The sequence below is a fragment of the Drosophila takahashii genome, chromosome 4 (genome assembly GCF_030179915.1).
Source record: "Drosophila takahashii strain IR98-3 E-12201 chromosome 4, DtakHiC1v2, whole genome shotgun sequence".
Classification (NCBI taxonomy): Eukaryota; Metazoa; Arthropoda; class Insecta; order Diptera; family Drosophilidae; genus Drosophila; species Drosophila takahashii.
In genome coordinates, this window is record NC_091682.1 from 2,670,965 (window position 1) to 2,691,298 (window position 20,334).

Genomic DNA, 20,334 nt, shown 5'->3' on the forward strand with positions numbered 1-20,334 from the left:
CTCTCTTTTAAGGCTGCATTTTTACCAGGAAAGAAATTAAATATTTGTGTATCTATGATTGATGAAGTGATGCGGGATGGGGTCTACAATCGATAACACAACGGGTATACCGGAATAGTCTAATCCCTTGGCTCTGAAAGCTTGCATATATATTCATCTCGCTCTCAGAAGCGGATTGGCTGAAATAGTCGTTAGCCAATCGTGTGGCATTAAATATATGTGGCAAGGGGGTTGGTGTGACGAAGTGACGTATAGAAGCGGAGTTCGCTTAGAAAGTCCGAACGAAGTAGGTAAAGGTTTTGGTAGTTCAGTCATTTGAACCCCTCTAAAAGCATCGTTCGTTCGCCACTGGGGTTCGTTACCCAGCATATCTCATGTGTGGTAAATCTGTACGCTTGCCAGCCCAGCTTTTGTACTCACATGCGGAATACAACACTTATACGTCTGTTTCGGTAGAAAACTACATATGTACATATGTTAGAGTAAAGAGAAAACTAATTTTAATTTTATACAACATTTTTTTTATTTAGGAGTGTTTGTTTATGTTTATGTATTTTATTGTACGCAGTGAACTGGGATTAATTGCAGGTATCATCCATTAACCGAGTCTTGCGCAACTTGGCCTCACAGAAGGAGCAGCAAGCGCAGCAACAAAACGAGTCTGTCTATGAGAAGCTTCGCATGTTCAATGGCCAAACGGGCGGATGGGCCTGGTATCCAAGCAATACAACGACGGCACATTTGACCCTGCCGCCAGCAGCTTCAGTTGTCTCAACTCCAACAAATTTATCGGGACAAGTCAACCGAGACGAGGTTCAAAAAAGAGGCAAGTAAAAAGAAAAAAATGTAAATATAAAATTTATATAAAATTAAAACAAACAAGGCCAAACCTCGACTTTCAGGTGCCGCTTACCTTGATAACCAATTTAAAAGTAAATAAGTCTCAAGATAGCGTCACTTCTAAAAGTGAAGAGACTGACTAAATTTAGCGACTTGTGGGCGGTAGAGTGGGGATGCCAATTGGCTGAATCAAAATTCCAGTACGAATACCTAGAATCTGGACTATTATTCCCAACTTTCTACACACAAAAAAAAAACTTGGTAAAATCAACTGTAATAATTGTCAAACAGGCCCCAACCAGCAAAATTATCAATTCTACTTAGTAAATAGTCATTTCACAACAAAAAACAAGAGAGAACGCTATAGTCGGGTTGTTGTCCCGACTATCTAATACCCGTCACTCAGCTAAAGGGAGTGCGAACGCTGTGTCGGGTTGGTGTCCCGACTAATAATCGTAACTCAGCTAAAGGGAGTGCGAGGGAGATAGATATATAATTTTTGATTGCGTATAACTTTTTAATGAATGGTCCGATTTGAAAAATGTCTTCTACATTTCGATAGGTATAAATATACACAACAAAATTGCATTTATACTTTTCGGAAATCTTTAAAGATGTGGGCGCAGGACCCATTTTAAAATCGTTAGTGGGCGATTGTGGGCGTTAGAGGGGGCGCGGCGCTCGGCTGAAATAAACTTGCGCTGCGTAGGAAGCCAAAGAATATGTGGGGGAAATCTCAACCTTCTAGCTTTTGTAGTTTCTGAGATCTCAGCGTTCATACAGACGGACAGACAGACAGACGGACAGACGGACATGGCTAGATCGACTCGGCTAGTGACCCTGATCAAGAATATATATACTTTATGGGGTCGGAAACGCTTCCTTCTAGCTGTTACATACTTTTGCACGAATCTAGTATACCCTTTTACTCTACGAGTAACGGGTATAAATACACACAATTAGCAAAGACACAAACCCAAAGCAAAAACAAAATACCCGTAACTATTTTAATAGTTACGTAACTATCTTTGTTGGTCAATTTTACTAAGCAATTTTTTTTGCGTGTAGCTTTTGAAGTTTCCGGAATCTCATGTATTGTTTTCAAATAAAATAAATTTACCAAATGAATGCATTAAAATTATAATAAAAATGTCACTGACTCCCAATATTTACATTTTTGAGCGAAAACATTTTTGAGTACACGCAAAAAAATTTGCTTGGTAAAATTGACCAATGAAGATAGTTCAGTAACTATAAAAAATAGTACTTTAACAATAACAAGAAAGGAAGCTACCTTCGGCCAGCCGAAGCTTATATACCCTTGTAATGTAAAGTAATGCTCACTCGGTGCAGTTCCAGGGATTCCAGATTCAGCGTTTCTATTTTAATTTTGTTTATACATAAGTAGTCAAGAATCAAAACGCCTACTTCCTACAAAGTTACAATGAATTTTCTTATATTTGTTTGAATATTCCTATGCGAGCCTTAAGATATAGTGGTCCGATCCCGCTCGCTCCGACATATGTACTACCTGCAATAGAAAGAAGACTTTCGGGAAAGTTTAATCGCGATGGCTTTAAAACTGAGAGACTAGTTCGCATAGAAACGGACAGACGGACATGGCTAGATAGACTTGGCTATTGGTGCTGATCAAGAATATATATACTTTATGTGGTCGGAAACGTCTCCTTCACTGCGTTGCAAACATCTGACTGAAATTATAATACCCTCTACAAGGGTATAAAAAGAGTCGTCCGTGTATTTGTTTATGCGTTGCGTAACGTAACTTCTTTAGTATAAAAGTATGCAAAAGTAATTTTACAAATCTTCTGCGATGCCTTATTTATAATTCCCAACTGGGTCTAGCCCTTCATGATCCAAGCCCAAGTCAGATTCTGAGTCATTAAGACTTATTTTCTATCTTAAGTCTTTATTATACTTCCACACTAGCTGGAAGTCACTTTTGGAAAAGGTAATTGGACCATTTCAATATTCCTTATAAATTACTGTGAAATAACTGTAAATAATTGTATATTTACTATAAAAAATAGTAAGTTAACTACAATTAATGGTTGGGGCACATTCTACCCTTTCTTACAGTTGCATAACTATTTTTTATAGTAACCCTTACGTTTACGAATTACGTAAGAGTAACAATTTACTTAGTAGAACTGACAATTTTTATGGTTGGGGCATGTTTGACAATTATTTGTTAATTTTTATAATAATAATTTTACCAAGTTTTTTTTTGTGTGTATATACATCACCGTGATCGGCAGCTCATTAGGGTTGTTAAAAAATCGATAGCCAAAAACATCGATAGTGTGGAAAATCTCAACCTTCTAGCATTTGTAGTTTCCGAGATCTCAGCGTTCATACACACAAAAAAATTTGCTTGGTAAAATTGACCAACAAAGATAGTCACGTAACTGTTAAAATAGTTACGTGTATTTTGTTTTTGCTTTGGGTTTGTGTCTTTGCTAATTGTGTGTATTTTGTTGTTGTGAAATGACTATTTACTTAGTAGAATTGACAATTTTGCTGGTTGGGGCCTGTTTGACAATTATTACAGTTGATTTTACCAAGTTTTTTTTTTGTGTGTACAGATAGACGGACGGACATGACTAGATCGACTCGGCTAGTGACCCTGATCAAGAATATATATACTTTATAGGGTCGGAAACGCTTCCTTCTCCCTGTTACATCCTTTTGCACGAATACAATAAACCCTTTTATAGAGAAGTTTTTAGCTCTTTTTACTTTTACTCTACGAGTAACGGGTATAACGACGATTAAAAGAATTTGAATTTACAAGAAAAAATTTTCTTACGATCAATAATTATTTTGTCTTTCTAAAGGTCTTAATTTAAATGAAAATCTATAATTAAAAGATTTGATCAAATTTAGACTAATTGGAAACTAGTTGCGTATTTAGTTGACTGCTGAGCGGAGGGGTAACATGTCAATGCTGAAATTTCCCTCCTCACTATTAAAATAAATGGACCTTTGCTAAATAAAATTCAACCCCCTTTACTCATAGCAATCAAACAATTGCAAGTATTTTGTCACAGATGAACAAACATCAGGGCAAACAAATAGTTAATTTGTTGGTCATTTGTTGTTTGCTATTAAGTCTTATTGAAGCAGCTATTTTGTTCCAGCTTCTGAACTGTTTTTGTTTTTCTTCAATCAATAAATTGTGCTAACATATGTCTTCATTGCCAGTAAACATCCACAGTCCCCTTTTATATCATTCAATTTAATCTAATGTCGTTCCTTTGTCATGATTGCAGCGTCTACCAACAAGAATACAAGCAAGAATAGGAAAGAGTACCCTAAGCAGGACTAACAATTTTTTTTTGCATCTGGATTATGGTTCATATAGAGTGTCTACTGGAATGGAGAACAAAATAAGTGTATAAAATGGAAACACGCTTTGTACCGATGTTAGAAATAGAATAATAATTAAAATGCGTTATTTCTGTCAATACCTACTAGAGACCTGCACGATACGATGCCGGTTCCACGAGTAAAAGTTGGCGATGCCACGATTATTTATACCCGTTACTCGTAGAGTAAAAGGGTATATTAGATTCGTGCAAAAGTATGTAACAGCTAGAAGGAAGCGTTTCCAACCCCATAAAGTATACATATTCTTGATCAGGGTCACTAGCCGAGTCGATCTAGCCTTGTCCGTCTGTCCGTCCGTATGAACGCTGAGATCTCGGAAACTACAAAAGCTAGAAGGCTGAGATTTTCCACACATATTCTTCCTACGCAGCGCAAGTTTATTTCAGCCGAGCGCCGCGCCCCCTCTAACGCCCACAATCGCCCACTAACGATTTTAAAATGGGTCCTGCGCCCACATCTTTAAAGATTTCAGAGAAGTATAAATGCAATTTTGTTGTGTATATTTATACCTATCGAAATGTAGAAGACATTTTTAAAATCGGACCATTCATTAAAAAGTTATACGCAATCAAAAAAAAAACTTTATATATCTATCTCCCTCGCACTCCCTTTAGCTGAGTTACGATTATTAGTCGGGACACCAACCCGAGTACAGCGTTCGCACTCCCTTTAGGTGAGTGACGGGTATTAGATAGTCGGGACACCAACCCGACTAAATATTGAAATTTTTAAAGTCGCCATTGTGGGCGTTAGAGGGGGCGTGGCACCCTTTTGAAACAAACTTGCGGTGCGTAGGAACTCCTAGAATCTGCATGCAAAATCTCAATCTTCTAGCTTTTATAGTTTCCGAGATCTCAGCGTTCATACGGACAGACAGACGGACAGACGGACATGGCTAGATCGACTCGGCTAGTGATGCTGATCAAGAATATATATACTTTATAGGGTCGGAAATGCTTCCTTCTAGCTGATACATACTTTTGCACGAATACAATATACCCTTTTACTCTACGAGTAACGGTATAACTAGCTAATTCAAGCATGCTCAACTTTAAAATGCAGCTTTGGATAATATCTATGGGGAAATATTTATTTTCCAATGTTTACTTGACTAAAATATTTTAAAACGTTAGTGTTTTCCAAATTATTTATGCATTGTAGAAATTTATTTACGCACTACGAAGTTAATGTAAGTGTGACCACCGCATATAAAGCGTTATAATACCACTGTATACCAGAAATACAACAAAAATACAACTTTACAGCCATACCATTTTTCGAAGACTTTTCGATGTCCCATTTGATATGAAACAAGAAAGAAAGCTAGCTTCGGGCAGCCGAAGCTTATATACCCTTTCAGATCTTACAAATCGCAAAAATTTTAAATTTTGTATTATTATACCCGTTACTCGTAGAGTAAAAGGGTATATTAGATTCGTGCAAAAGTATGTAACAGGTAGAAGGAAGCGTTTCCGACCCTATAAACTATATATATTTTTGATCAGGATCACTAGCCGAGTCGATCTAGCCATGTCCGTCTGTCCGTCTGTCCGTCTGTCTGTCTGTATGAACGCTGAGATCTCGGAAACTACAAAAGCTAGAAGGTTGAGATTTTCCACGCATATTCTTGGGCTTCCTACGCAGCGCAAGTTTATTTTAGCCGAGTGCCACGCCCCCTCTAACGCCCACAAGCGTCCACTAACGATTTTAAAATGTGTCTGGCGCCCACACCTTTTAAGATTTTCGAGAAGTATAAATGCAATTTTGTTGTGCATATTTATACCTATCGAAATGTAGATCAAATCGGACCATTCATTAAAAAGTTATACGCAATCAAAATTTCTATATCTATCTCCCTCGCACTCCCTTTAGCTGAGTTACGATTACACTATGCAGCATCAAAAATTTACCTCGATGGATACTATATTTTTGGATTTGTTACGAATTCCAAAGTTAAACTGCGTTTTCCAAAAAGTTCACCGACGCAAGGATTCTTAGCAAAAGGACCTCAAAGTTCGAAAAATTCCAAAATTGGCCAACTTTCCAAAGCTCTCAGAGGCAAACGGATTCATGGCTTGGTTAGATGCTAAAGTTTTATAAAATAAACACTCTTTATCTTTCAAACCCCATACTTTGAATAATTTTAGGATTTTTATTAAGGGAGAAACAAGTTTTAGAAAACATAGTCAAAAAACATAAAAGTATACAGCTGCGGTCAAAATAGTAGTAGTGTTGCCGTCATGTGTTTTTAAAAGTTTTTTGTTGTCACTTTTCTTATCCAATTAGTCTAATAGTACAATTATAATCAATACAATATCACCAGAAGAAGATGAATTACAACAACAAACTTTTAAAAACACAGGGCGGCAACACTACTACTATTTTGACCGCAGCTGTACGTTTTTAAGTTTTTTGACTATGTTTCTGGAATCTATTTCTGCCTTAAAAAAAATCCTAAAATTATTCTAAGTATGGGGTTTGAAAGATAAAGAAGGTATCTTTTAAAAAACTTTAGCATCGAATCAAACCATGAATCCGTTTGCCTCTGAGAGCTCCGGAAAGTTGGCCAATTTCTTCATTTTTCGAACTTTGAGGTCCTTTTGCTAAGAATCCTTGCGTCGGGGAACTTTTTTGAAAACGCAGTTTATCTTGGGAATTCGTAACGAATCCAAAAATATAGCATCCATCGAGGTAAATTTAAAAAGCACTAAAAATGCTGCACAGTGTTATTAGTCGGGACACCAACCCGAGTACAGCGCTCGCACTGAGTGACGGGTATTAGATAGTCGGGACACGAACCCGACTATAGCGTTCTCTCTTGTTTTAGTATTATTTTTTTCATCCTTCCCTACTGCAGCTATATAATATAGTCGTCCGATTTTTGTTAAATTTAATTCAAAACTCTGAAATATTAAAAAAATCATATCCTAGAGTATAAGAGAATACAATAAAAACCAACGGAGCTATAATTTGTTTCCAATTAATTTTCCATTAATTTTTCAATCGTTCCTATGGCAGCTATATGATATAGTCGTCCGATTTTTTAAATATTTTTTTCGAAATTCGGAAATGTTTAAAAAACAAGAAAGGAAGCTAGCTTCGGCAAGCCGAAGCTTATATACCCTTGCAGATCATTCTATTAATTTACAAATCGCAAAAATGTTAAATTTCTTATTATTTCACATTAATTTTTCGATCGTTTCTATCACAGCTATATGATATAGTAGTTCGATCTTTTAAAAATTAAAATCGAAATTCGGAAATATTTCAAAATAGTCATATCCCAGAGTAGAAGGAACTGTAATAAAAACCAACAAAGATATAATTGTTTTCCCATTAATTTCCATTTAATTTTTCGACCGTTCCTATGGCAGCTATATGATATAGTGATCCGATTTAAAAAAAAAAAAACCGAAATTCAGAAATATATAAAAAAAAATGTTCCCAAGAGTAGAAGGTAAAATTTCAAAAAACACCGGAGCTAGAATTTTTTTACGTTTTTTTTTTGATCCTTCCTATGGGAGCTATAAGATATAGTTGTCCGATCCGTTTGGTTCCGACATATATACTACCTGCAATAGAAATACGACTTTTACGAAAGTTTCATCCCGATAGCTTTAAAACTGAGAGACTAGTTTGCGTAGAAACGGACGGACAGACGGACAGACGGACGGACAGACGGACAGACGGACAGACGGACATGGCTAGATCGACTCGTCTAGTGATGCTGATCAAGAATATATATACTTTATGGGGTCGGAAACGTCTCCTTCACTGCGTTGCAAACTTCTGACTGAAATCATAATACCCTCTGCAAGGGTATAATAATATTTCCAAGAGTAGAAGGTTTTATTTCAAAAAACATCGAAGCTAGAATTTTATTAACGTTTCCTTCCTATGGGAGCTATAAGATATAGTTGTCCGATCCGGTTGGTTCCTACTTATATACTACCTGCAATAGAAAGAAGACTTTTGGGAAAGTTTCATCGCGATAGCTTCAAAACTGAGAGACTAGTTTGCGTAGAAACGGACGGACAGACGGACGGACAGACGGACATGGCTAGATCGACTCGTCTAGTGATGCTGATCAAGAATATATATACTTTATGGGGTCGGAAATGTCTCCTTCACTGCGTTGCAAACTTCTGACTGACATCATAATACCCTCTGCACGGGTATAAAAAACATATACATTTTTGAATATCAACATTGGTAATTGTTATGATTTCGTATCGTATTGGTATGAATTCGTATTATTTTAATACGGAAAAAAGGAAATATGTAAAATTAAGGAGACAATATCAATCGGGTAATGTTCCGATTTTTTCTCTTTTTACACCTATCATTAAAAAGTTATGAGCAATTAAAGTTTGCCGATAAGCATTTCACCGTCTTCTTAGGCTGAGTAACGGGTATCTGATAGCCGAGGCACTTGACTTTAACGTTATTTCGCAATGTGTTTCGAGTTTATTAAGTTCCGAGCGAACTTTATACATAGGGAGTGTTGGGAATGGAACAAAATAGAAACTCTGTCCAGTCATACAAAAAAAGAAAGAGCAAAACAGCGCTTTAAAAAGCCTTGAGTTGCCCAAATCGAAAAATGTGCTGTTAAAGTGTTTAAGAAATATTTTATTTTTAATATTTGTTTCAGACATGCAATATACAGCCGACGTTTCGCACCCAAACTCTCACGATAGTACGTCCGATGGCAATTCTGAACATAATTCATCTGGCGACGAGGATTCACAAATGCGCTTGAGGCTGAAAAGAAAGTTGCAGCGCAATAGGACTTCGTTTTCTAATGAGCAAATTGACAGTCTAGAAAAAGGTAACTTATATTTAAGGTTTTAGTAAAAGAAAATTATTTTATTAATAATTAAAAAGTTATAAAAAAAATGTATCTAATTTTAGTACTGGTTCCTCAACTCACTTTTTAGTCCTTGTATGAAAAAATTATTGAACTTTTACAATATTTGTCTTAGTTTGAGAATCATTTGGAATTCTTTTTCGAGTGACACGACTTTGAGATACCCGCAACTAATTTATAATAAAAAAATATAATAAAAAATAAGCTTAGAAGCGCAAAAAAAACAAGTGGCTGTGCTATGTTTATAATATATATATTTTGGATTAACTATATATATTTGTAAATATTTTTTTAATTATAAAAATGTAATGCTTAGGGAACGCTACGTGTTCTGATAGCCCATTCGCATTAATCACCATCTACCGTTTCATTCTAAAACAAGAAAGGAAGCTACCTTCGGCCAGCCGAAGCTTATATACCCTTGCAGATAAAGTAAATACCTATAGTTTAATGCTCACTCGGTGCAGTTCCAGGAATTCCAAATTCAGCGTTTCTATTAAATTTTGGTTTTTAGGTTGTCAAGAATCAAAACGCCTACTTCCCACAAAGTTACAATGAATTTTCTTATATTTGTTTGAATATTCCTATGGGAGCCTTAAGATATAGTGGTCCGATCCGGCTCGCTCCGACATATGTACTACCTGCAATAGAAAGAAGACTTTCGGGAAAGTTTCAGCATAGACTCGGCTATTGGTGCTGACCAAGAATATATATACTTTATGTGGTCGGAAACGTCTCCTTCACTGCGTTGCAAACATCTGACTGAAATTATAATACCCTCTGCAAGGGTATAACAAGAAAGGAAGTTAGCTTTGGCATGCCGAAGTTTGTATACCCTTTTAGTTCAAATACATACTTACCGTTTATTTGGCCAAATGTATATGATTTTTTAAAGAGAAAAATACACAAAATGAAACAACATTTCAAACAGCTTAGGTAAAAATAATAGTAGAGTTTCCGCCCTTCGTTTTTAAAAGTTCGTTGTTGTAATTTTCATTGTAAATAGTGTGAAACAGAGTACTTTACCAACAAGACATATTAAAATTATCAAATTATCGAATTGCCTTTAAACGTTTTCAAAAATTTATAAAGAAACGCAACAGTTCGTATTTGTAATCGTAATACACCGAAATGTATATTTCTTTATTTTCCATGGGCCAATATAGGAGTTAAAATCTATAAAGAGCGATCAGAAAATTAAAACACTAAATAACATTGCGAGAGGTTTCTTGTAAATGATATTTTCTTTGCTTACTCTCTGTAGCTAACATATTTTAAAGCCGGGGAGAGAGCAGGGCAGATTTTCTGATCAGGATCCAATGTAGCTGAAGAAAAAGCAAAATATCCATAAAAAAGAAGGCATCACAATCGTAAACATTCATATTCCAAGTCTGCATCATCAGATATCGGAAACTATTACAGCTATTACAGTTTGCCACGCAGTGAAGAACTTTTGACTGAAACTATAATACCCTCTGCAATGTATAAAAATGTGGTAGCCGTGATTTTCTAGCCGACCACATAAAGTATATATATTCGTGATCACCACCAATAGCCATGTCAGTCAGTCCGTTTCTATGCGAACTAGTCTCTCAGTTTTAAAGCTATCGCGATGATAGTACTTACGTAGGAACAAGCCGGATCAGACGACTATCGGCAGGCCGAAGTTAACTTCCTTTCTTGTTAATAATAAAACAATTTATTGCGCTTAAAAGATCATCATTTTATTGAGTAGCATGTGTCTCATAGTCGTTGAAAACTTTTCTTTTGTGAACAGAAACTATTCAACATTTACAAAGTACTTTTGCTTTTAAAAATATATGAACAGTCCATTTTGGTATTGTTCAATAATTTAAGTATATCTTGTAACTGAACCTTTACTTGACGTGCATTACAGAATTTGAACGAACGCACTATCCGGATGTTTTTGCCCGCGAAAGACTTGCAGATAAAATTGGTTTGCCAGAGGCACGTATTCAGGTTTGTCTTTCAGTTTTGTTTAATTATATTCTGTTTGTAGCCCCTTTTTTTATACTCAATTTTTTTTAAGTTTTACGGATTTTTTTAAAGTTATTAAATCGATTTAAGCTTATGTACATTGTTTATTTTAAGTAATATGTGTTAAATTATTTTTAAAACTTTGCAGTTGTAAATTAGGCTGTCATATGTAGCATTCAATTGATTAACAGGAATCTACATTATACCTTTGGAGAAAATGTGAATTTTTTTAAATTTTTGTGTGGCAAAGCTTGCAACACACTGAAGGAGGTATTTCCGACCTTATAAAGTATTCTTCATAAGCATGACATGTCCGCTTCTACATATGTAAGCGTCAGTTCTAAAGTAACTTGCATGACTTTTTCCCAAAAGTCGTATTTCCATTGCAAGTATGAAACGAAACGACACGGACCTGACAATACAGTTGTCAAATCTCCCAGCAATTAATTGATTAAAAATTACTAGGAATACATGAAATTAAGCTAATTTTAGCAAGGCCAAGCTTGTTCACCAAATCATCCATATAAATAGATTTGGGCTAAAGACTATAACTTTAATTGTTAATAAGTGTACTTCGGTTATGTCTGAATCTTAGAGATTTAATTCGGTGCATGATTTTTGTAAGTGTAGTTTGTAATATAATTGTGAAGCATTTTAACTCCAGGAGTCAAGTGTAAGCTACGGAACGGATGGTTTAGAAATCACCCCTCAAACTTACTGTTCACCCCTATGGCTACTGTGTTGTTTATTACACAATGTTTTTGTCGTCAGAGTGAGATGAAATATTCATCGTTACGCTCTTGATTATTTGTTTAAGTGAATAAAAACAATTTGACTGTAAAAATACTTGAAACTCCTTGCAATTTTTCTCATTGAGTAGTAATAACGGGGGCGAATCAGGATGTACCCTGTTTGAAGGACTTAAGGGGAAATATGTCAGCTGGAGTGGGAGCTTCAACAATAACGCTGGACAATAAATGTCACAGTGGAAAATATTAAAGCGTAAAAGTATAGTAATTCTTTTTCACCCCTTTGTACTCAGTAAGTTTCGGTTCGCATTTTTCTTCTGTGTGATGTTACAAGTAAAACCGCATTCGAAGGGTGTCTGCGCACTTTAACTGAACTGCGTGACCAAAGTAATAGGTTCATTAGACTGTGAGTTTTTTTCAATAAACTAATTTTTTATAGGCAATTTTCCTTTCCCGAATTACTGAAAACTATATAAACTATACATTTGCAGGCATATAAAATGCTTTCATTTTCACATTAAAAAAAAAAAAAGTAACTGGTGCCTCTTTTCTAAGTAGTATAGTCTTGTGACTTGAATTGCATTTTTTTATATTTTTTAACGAAAATCCATAAGATATAGTGCTCGATCCGACATACACACTACCTTCACAGTGTTGCAAACATCTGATTGAAATTTTAACACTCTTTGCAAGTGTATTTAAAGATATTATTCATTATATTATATATATTATAAAAATGAAAAAGATTTTAGGTTACAAATTGCTAATTTCATACAACAAATTCCTCGTTCAGCGATATGACAATTTTTTTTAATAATTAGCAGAAAAACGGAATCGTGTCCCCGCAAAATCATTTTTATCTAGCTAAATCCTTCGGTTTTAACAATCCGTATACTTAGATCTAATATTAACTGCTACTATGCAGTGTTACTTATTCCTGTTCTTAGTTTGTTTCTGTTTTTTTTATCTATAGTCAAAGCTTAGGTTACCATCCCAGGGTATTCAAATTAATAAATTCTCTTGTACAATATTTATAACAGGTTTGGTTCTCAAACCGACGAGCCAAATGGCGACGGGAAGAAAAGATGCGAACTCAGAGGCGGTCGGCCGATAACGTGGGCGGCAGTGGTCGAGCCAGCACGTCAAATAATCCTTCAGGAACAGTGGTATCTTCCTCCGTAGCAACGTCGAATAACTCGACACCCGGCATTACCAGCTCAGCAATCAACGGAACGGAACGAACATCATCAGCTATAATTAGCAATACCCTACCCGAAACACCGAATGGACCAACTGTAAGAAGGTTTTTGATGATCCAAATGAGTTTACATTTGCAAATAACGTATTTAATAGGTTCTGGGTGGAGACGCCAGTGCAGCGCATACCAGCTCTGAGAGTCCACCACTTCAGGCTGTCGCCCCCCGGCTACCCTTGAACACTGGTTTCAACACTATGTACTCTTCTATCCCGCAACCCATAGCAACGATGGCTGAAAATTACAAGTAAGATTCCGAAGACATATGTATATAAAATACATTATTTATGTTATTTTTAATTTAAATAATAAGACAAAATGTGTCCTAAGCTGAAGAGTTGTGATTTGCTTCACTTACTATAAAAAATTGGAATCAAGTTAAGGATAAGAGAAAATGAATCAAGTCATCATAAGTATATATATAGTTTTTAAAGTTATTATTGATGGTTTTGAATGGTATTTTTGCTTAAAAAAATGAAATAATTTTAAATATTAAAATGTTATGTTATTCTGATTGGAATCCGATATATTGTATTGACATGTTTCATCATGCAACAGCTCATCATTGGGATCGATGACGCCGTCGTGCTTGCAGCAACGAGACGCCTATCCATATATGTTTCACGATCCATTATCACTGGGATCTCCCTATGTACCACCCCACCACCGAAATTCAGCTTGCAATCCTGCGGCTGCGCACCAACAGCCACCTCAGCATGGTGTTTATGCCAACAGTCCAATGGGATCATCAAATACAGGTAAAGTTGTGCCTGTTCTGAAGTTGTATCTTCGAGTATTTATAATGTTACATGTTTTCCAGGTGTTATTTCTGCAGGCGTTTCGGTGCCTGTCCAGATTTCAACGCAAAATGTTTCTGACCTTACGGGAAGTAATTACTGGCCACGTCTTCAGTGATCGTCAATCTTTAATTTGCCATCAGATCTTTTATCAAAGGCAACTGCCGCTGCAATCGCTGCCGCACATGCAGTTGAGGAAAAGCATCAACACCAAAAAGCGCATTCAGTTGTTACTATGCAAACTACAAACAGCAACAATAACCCACCGGGTTTGAATAGTCAGACAATGTGCTGTTCATCAAGATATTTAGACATGAACGTGGGGGCGGGGAAGGATGTAGATGTTGTCATAGGCCAAGGTCTTATAGTTCCCATATCACCACGTATTCCAAGCAAATCGGAGTCATTTAGCAGTCCCAACGCGAGCCATCGGGATTTTCATATAATTTAAAGAGGCACAAGTCCGACCTTATTGCACATTCAAAGAGCGAACAAGCAAGACATTTTAAATAAACTCGATTTTAAAGCGACATTACATTCAAGATCTTTTTAATAAAGTTGATTTTTATTGATACTGTTGTTTCTAAATAAATACAAGTTCCAGATTTTACAAGTTTTCTGTGGCCTCCTTACACGCTTTTTAGTAAATTAAGGCCAACAAATCGCATCGACTTTTCGTAAGCAAATATCTCCATATTTCTTTACCTCCTCTATTTTTAATTCCGTATCTGCTAAGAGTTTTATTTTAGCACTTTTTATTTATTTCACCGACAACAAATTGTAAACGACAAGTAAAATTTATATATTAAATGTTAAAAACTAATTTTCTGATTATCTTTTATCTATCTATTTATAAAACTACTGATATTTATATGCATAAACATAAATATGGCTGACAAATATTTTGACAATCTGTGGGCCTCGTGAGTTTTTTTTAATATGTTTGCGCAGACGTATGAGATGTGAATGTTCAATCCCAATTGTTTAGCACATAAAGTATCAGAGATCTCATACCAATAAATTTGGTAAAATCAATTAGGGATATTAATGATGATCCTGATCAAGAACACAAGTACTTTCTAGAGTTCGTAACTCTTTTCCTGGATATTTACTTACTCTTTATACTTTACTTTACAAAAATATTGTAACTCTCAACTATTAAAAGCGCCCGTTGCGCCTATTCCCTTAAAAATGGACAAAAATATATTTTATGTTTTTAATATTGTTATCTCCTACAAGAAATCAAAAAATAGTTAGGGACAGCTTTTTTGTTATCAAGCATTATAATAATTTCATTTTAAGTAAAAATATGTAATATGCGGATACAGAATATTTTAATTACCTATTTAAAAAAAAAATTTAATTTTAAAAATTATTTTCTTGGAAAAAAAAATAAAAGCGAATATTAATTTTTCCTGTTTAACATGCAACAAATTTCATTAAAAGCTGAGCCGTAAAAACGATTTAAAATAAATGTTTTTACGGCGTATTTTATAAAACTTTAAGATATTATTTAAATATAAAAGGAATCTTGTTTTTATACCCTTGCAGTTATTAGTAAAATGATCTAGTCAATAGAGGCAGATATCAGATATATTCATTCCAAAAAGGACGCCAAAAAAACAACGAAGGTAAACTTAGTCCCAGTTAATCTGATTAAAAATAGAAAAAATCGAAATGGAAAGTTTCGTGTTGATACTTTTCAAAATGAGCAAGCCCGTCAGGTGATGCTGTTTAAAAATATATATGTATACTTTATAGGGAAGACATTTTCTTCGCTGCCTTATAAACATCTGACCGAATTTACAATCCTGCAAGTGTATAAAAATAACTTATACAGAAATATCGTAATACATGCACATACAACCCTTTATCAACATTGTAAATAAGTGAAAACCAAATAATAGTTATTAAAAGTGACCCCAAGTTTATCGGATTGCATTATAGGAAAGAAACACATGGCTTAATTACAAACAAAAATTAAAATTTCATTACTAGATGACTGTGTTTTTAAATAATGATTAAAAAATGGTCTTTTATTTTCCATTAATATTCATTTTTTTATTTTAAAACGAGAAAACAGATTTACAGAAAAATTGTAATTGTGAGCAATTTTTCAACAATAATTATACCGTTTGTGCAAGAAAAGTTTTGTTGTTGAACGAATACATATAATAACATATGATCGAAGAGAATTACAACGAACTTGACACCAATAAAGGAAATACGCCAACATCTCATCCAAATAAACACACCTCCCCAAAAAGCCTTCAGGTTTATATAATAAAAGTCGTATATATATTATGTATGGTTCAAATTTATATTTAGAACAAATTAATGTAACAATTCAGAATATACAGATGTATCTGATGTTCTTAAGAAGGATTTAATAAAATCGTACATCAATGTAGAAGGTCGGTTTTCCATTTATTCTCTTTGAAACACTTATTTCACGTCCACTGCATTAAAAACTCTAGCTCCAGGTGGTAGGACAAGGACTATCAGATACCCGTTACTCAGCGAAAGGAAGACCGAAAGAGATGGAGATATGCATACAGCATAGCGACTGCTCAAATACTATTATTTTATTTCACGTTCGATATGTATGTATTAATAAACACGACTAAATTGCGTTTATTTTTCTCCGGAATCTTTAAAAAAAGTGGTCGTCAGACTCATTTTAAGGCGTTTGTGGGCGTTAGAGTGGGCTTCCTTATACCTGTTACATACTTTTACACGAATACAATATAGCCTTTTACTCTACGAGTCTGTCTGTCTGTATGAACGCTGAGATCTCGGAAACTACAAAAGATAGAAAGATGGAATTACCCACACATATTTTTTGACTTCCTACGCAGCGCAAGTTTGTTTCACCAAAGCACATTGGGCTAGCGAGACGATTTTTCGACGAAAATTAAAGTTTTAAAGCTAGGTTCTTCAAATTTGGTACGTATGATAGTGTCGATGCACATAAAAATATATCTAAGTTTCAGACCGATGAGATAGGTTTCCTCTTATTGATACTTGTACGGTAATAAATAATGCTAGCACTCGTTTAATTCAACAAATGTTTTTAATTCATGTTTTAAACACTTAACCTTAATATTAATAAGTAAAAAATTACAATGCATTCAAAATGACTATGAATAAGTATTTTACATTTAACAAGAAAGGAAGCTACCTTCGGCCAGCCGAAGCTTATATAGCCTTGCAGATAAAGTAATGCTCACTCGGTGCAGTTCCAGGGATTCCAGATTCAGCGTTTCTATTTTCAAGAATCAAAACGCCTACTTCCTACAATGTTATAATGAATTTTCTTATATTTGTTTGAATATTTCTATGGGAGCCTTAAGATATAGTGGTCCAATCCGGCCCGCTCCGACATATGTACTACCTGCAACAGAAAGAAGACTTTCGGGAAAGTTTCATCGCGATAGCTTTAAAACTGAGAGACTAGTTCGCATAGAAACGGACAGACGGACAGACAGACGGACAGACGGACATGGCTAGATAGACTCGGCTATTGGTGCTGATCAAGAATATATATACTTTATGTGGTCGGAAACGTCTTCTTCACTGCATTGCAAACATCTGACTAAAATTATAATACCCTCTACAAGGGTATACAAATGTTCCTAACAGTCGTCTTCTACATCAATTAATCAATGTAAAGGTGAAAGCTTCTCACTTTGGTGTTGATTTCATCCTTTTTCTCGAAACGGCAGATGCGCTACGATTGTTTTGTATGTACACACAAAAAAAAAACTTGGTAAAATCAACTGTAATAATTGTCAAACAGGCCCCAACCAGCAAAATTGTCAATTCTACTAAGTAAATAGTCATTTCACAACAACAAAATACACACAATTAGCAAAGACACAAACCCAAAGCAAAAACAAAATACACGTAACTATTTTAATAGTTACGTAACTATCTTTGTTGGTCAATTTTACCAAGCAAATTTTTTTGTGTGTAGATATCAAGCAATTGCTCATAGGCGAACTCAACCACAGCTACAATATGTGGGATTTATACATATCGGGGCAAAATGGAGCAAAAAAGCTTAATAAAATTAGTATATGTATATACACTTTGCACTTTAATGACACATAGTTACTTTTTGGTACAAGTTGGCACAAAATTTATTATAATCTACAACAGACGGGTAGCTTTTTTCTCCTTTTGGACAACATCAATAAACGCACACAAAGAACACATTATCAAACATGAACAAAGACTTTTTTAGACTTTCTTTTCCATAATTTTAGTACTTCAGTAATTTTAAACCACAACAATTTTGGCACGCTCGTAAGTAAACAAAATCTTTCCCGCGCTTTTTAGTTTCGCACGCATGCAATCAAACAGCCGACTTTGAAGGGCTGCCAAAATTTCAGGAATGCATCAAAACAATTAAAATTTTTTGATTCATTTTAGTCAAAGTATATACTATTCAAATTTTATTATTAAAAAAGGTTTACTTTCTATGAAAAATTTGAGGTAATACACAAAATTGTATAGGGCAGAGGTCTGTAAGTTGAGACACTCAATTTTCTACTAAGAAAATTGTTTTTATTTTCTTTTTGTAGTCCTTTTTAGTGACAAAACTTTTGGGGAAAACATTATAAGCCAGGCTCTAGCCAGATTTAAGCTGTGAGAGTCGTGTACCATTTTTCACCAAAAAAGTTTTTGTCTACTTTTTTCCAAATTCCATTTAAAATTAATAACGTCCTTAAATTAACTTGGTAAGAGATTTAAAACATAAGTATATTAACTGCTAACAAATTAAAAAAAAGAATCAGCTTAATGTGACAGTCAAAGTTGAGACACCCGTTTTTCATACAAAAAGGCCTTAGGCCAACAGAGGTCGCTTTCTGCCTAGTACATTTCTTTGATATTAGGGGAAAAGTGAATGTTCAAAGAGCCTTTTGATTTTAATTGTTATTGGGTCTAAGTTCTTAAGGGGGGAGATACATATAGAACTGCAAATTTGTCAAGTTTTTCATGATTTTTTTTAAACAATAAGGGTTTGTGCGGGAAGTTTGCAACTTGGCATGTTGACATGTTGGCATAGTTCTTATATAATTTAAACCAAATTTAATTTTTTTATATCTTTTAAAATGGCGACCGTGGGAATTTTTTTGTCAGTCCTTTTTTATAAAAAGTAGGCCAGCTGCGGATCGTCTTCAGGTCGCTGTGTAGATCCGATTTTTGTGAAACCAAATTTATTTTGTTGAGAAATAATGTAGAAACTGTCTGAACCTAACTTACATAGAATATCTTTTTTCTTATTTTTCTTGTTGTTTTTGCTTTACATAAAATACTTCAACGTACAAATTTCGACACAAAGTAGGTTCAGACAGTGGGCCATTTCATTACAAACATTTCCGTAAAAGCAGCATGATGATCGAAGCATTACTTTTTGAGATACACGATCCGCAGCTGAGAAAAACATGGTTTCGAGAAAAACGCATTTAAAGTAATGAAATATATCTACTGCACAAGGAAGATGGGTGCCGTCATACTGGAATAAGTTCCAAAATAGTTCGAATTTCTTCGTGAAACTTTCATGACACATTCTTAAAGAGTTATACTACCAAAAATAATTTTTCAGTTTTCCCTAAGGAAAAAAAATATTTTTTTGGTTTTTTTAAAGCTAATAGACTAACCTTTCGATCAGTACCAAATGCGTTAAGTTTCATAAGTGAATGTCGAAATGGCAGATTAAAAACAAAAGGTGTACCAACCTACAGACCTCTCCCCTATGCTTTGGAAAAAAGTAATAGGTTAATGAAAAGAATTCATAGCGAATTCCTCAATGGAGATCCCACTTTGAATCCAGTGAACTGGGCTCTATTTGCGAAAAATAGAATGGTATTTTTCAAACTTACCCATTGACCGAAAGCCTACTTTTGGACTTAAAAAATGGTATCGCTGGGTCATCTATGGTCTGAAAGCATCATTTTTATACCCGTTACTCGTAGAGTAAAAGGGTATATTAGATTCGTGCAAAAGTATGTAACAGGTAGAAGGAAGCGTTTCCGACCCTACACTCAAAAAAAATCGCCCTGAATTTTAGAAAATCGCCATACTTTTTAAGCCAAAGGCAGCTCGCCTTGCCTTTTAGAAAAAATATTTATAAAAATTAGAAAAAAAATTTCTTAAATTTAGGGTTAGTTTTTGCAAAATTGAATAAGAAGAAGAAAAAAAAATCGGGGAATCGGGAGTTATGCCGACTCCAGCCCTCTGTCGGTGTGGGGTGTTGTTGTTGGGTTTCCCGTTTCTCAACTTATTTTTCTCTCCTTTATTTAAACACATGGATGACTTCACGATGTTTGTACATAAACACACTTTTAATCTTAAATTGTAACTGAAATAATAACTGAAATTATTATATTATTTATTAATGATAAACATAAA

General features: G+C 34.8%; 1 protein-coding gene across 5 annotated transcripts in view; it reads left to right on the top strand.

The window, feature by feature from the left end:
- toy (twin of eyeless) overlaps positions 1–16,316 on the top strand; it is a 35,561-nt gene extending 19,245 nt beyond the window's left edge. The window contains exons 1-8 of one of the 5 annotated variants that reach the window (XM_017140811.3): positions 360–389; positions 589–826; positions 8,903–9,079; positions 11,016–11,098; positions 12,906–13,160; positions 13,219–13,367; positions 13,679–13,878; positions 13,941–16,315. In XM_017140811.3, the coding sequence (XP_016996300.2) occupies positions 375–389; positions 589–826; positions 8,903–9,079; positions 11,016–11,098; positions 12,906–13,160; positions 13,219–13,367; positions 13,679–13,878; positions 13,941–14,035 (1,212 nt within the window). In that variant the 5' untranslated portion in view covers positions 360–374 and the 3' untranslated portion in view covers positions 14,036–16,315. Of the gene's footprint in view, positions 1–359; positions 390–568; positions 827–8,902; positions 9,080–11,015; positions 11,099–12,905; positions 13,161–13,218; positions 13,368–13,678; positions 13,879–13,940 lie in introns of those variants that run through there. The other 4 variants (XM_017140810.3, XM_017140809.3, XM_070218012.1 and 1 more) reach the window with 4 other exon arrangements.
- The last annotated feature ends 4,018 nt before the right edge of the window (positions 16,317–20,334 follow it).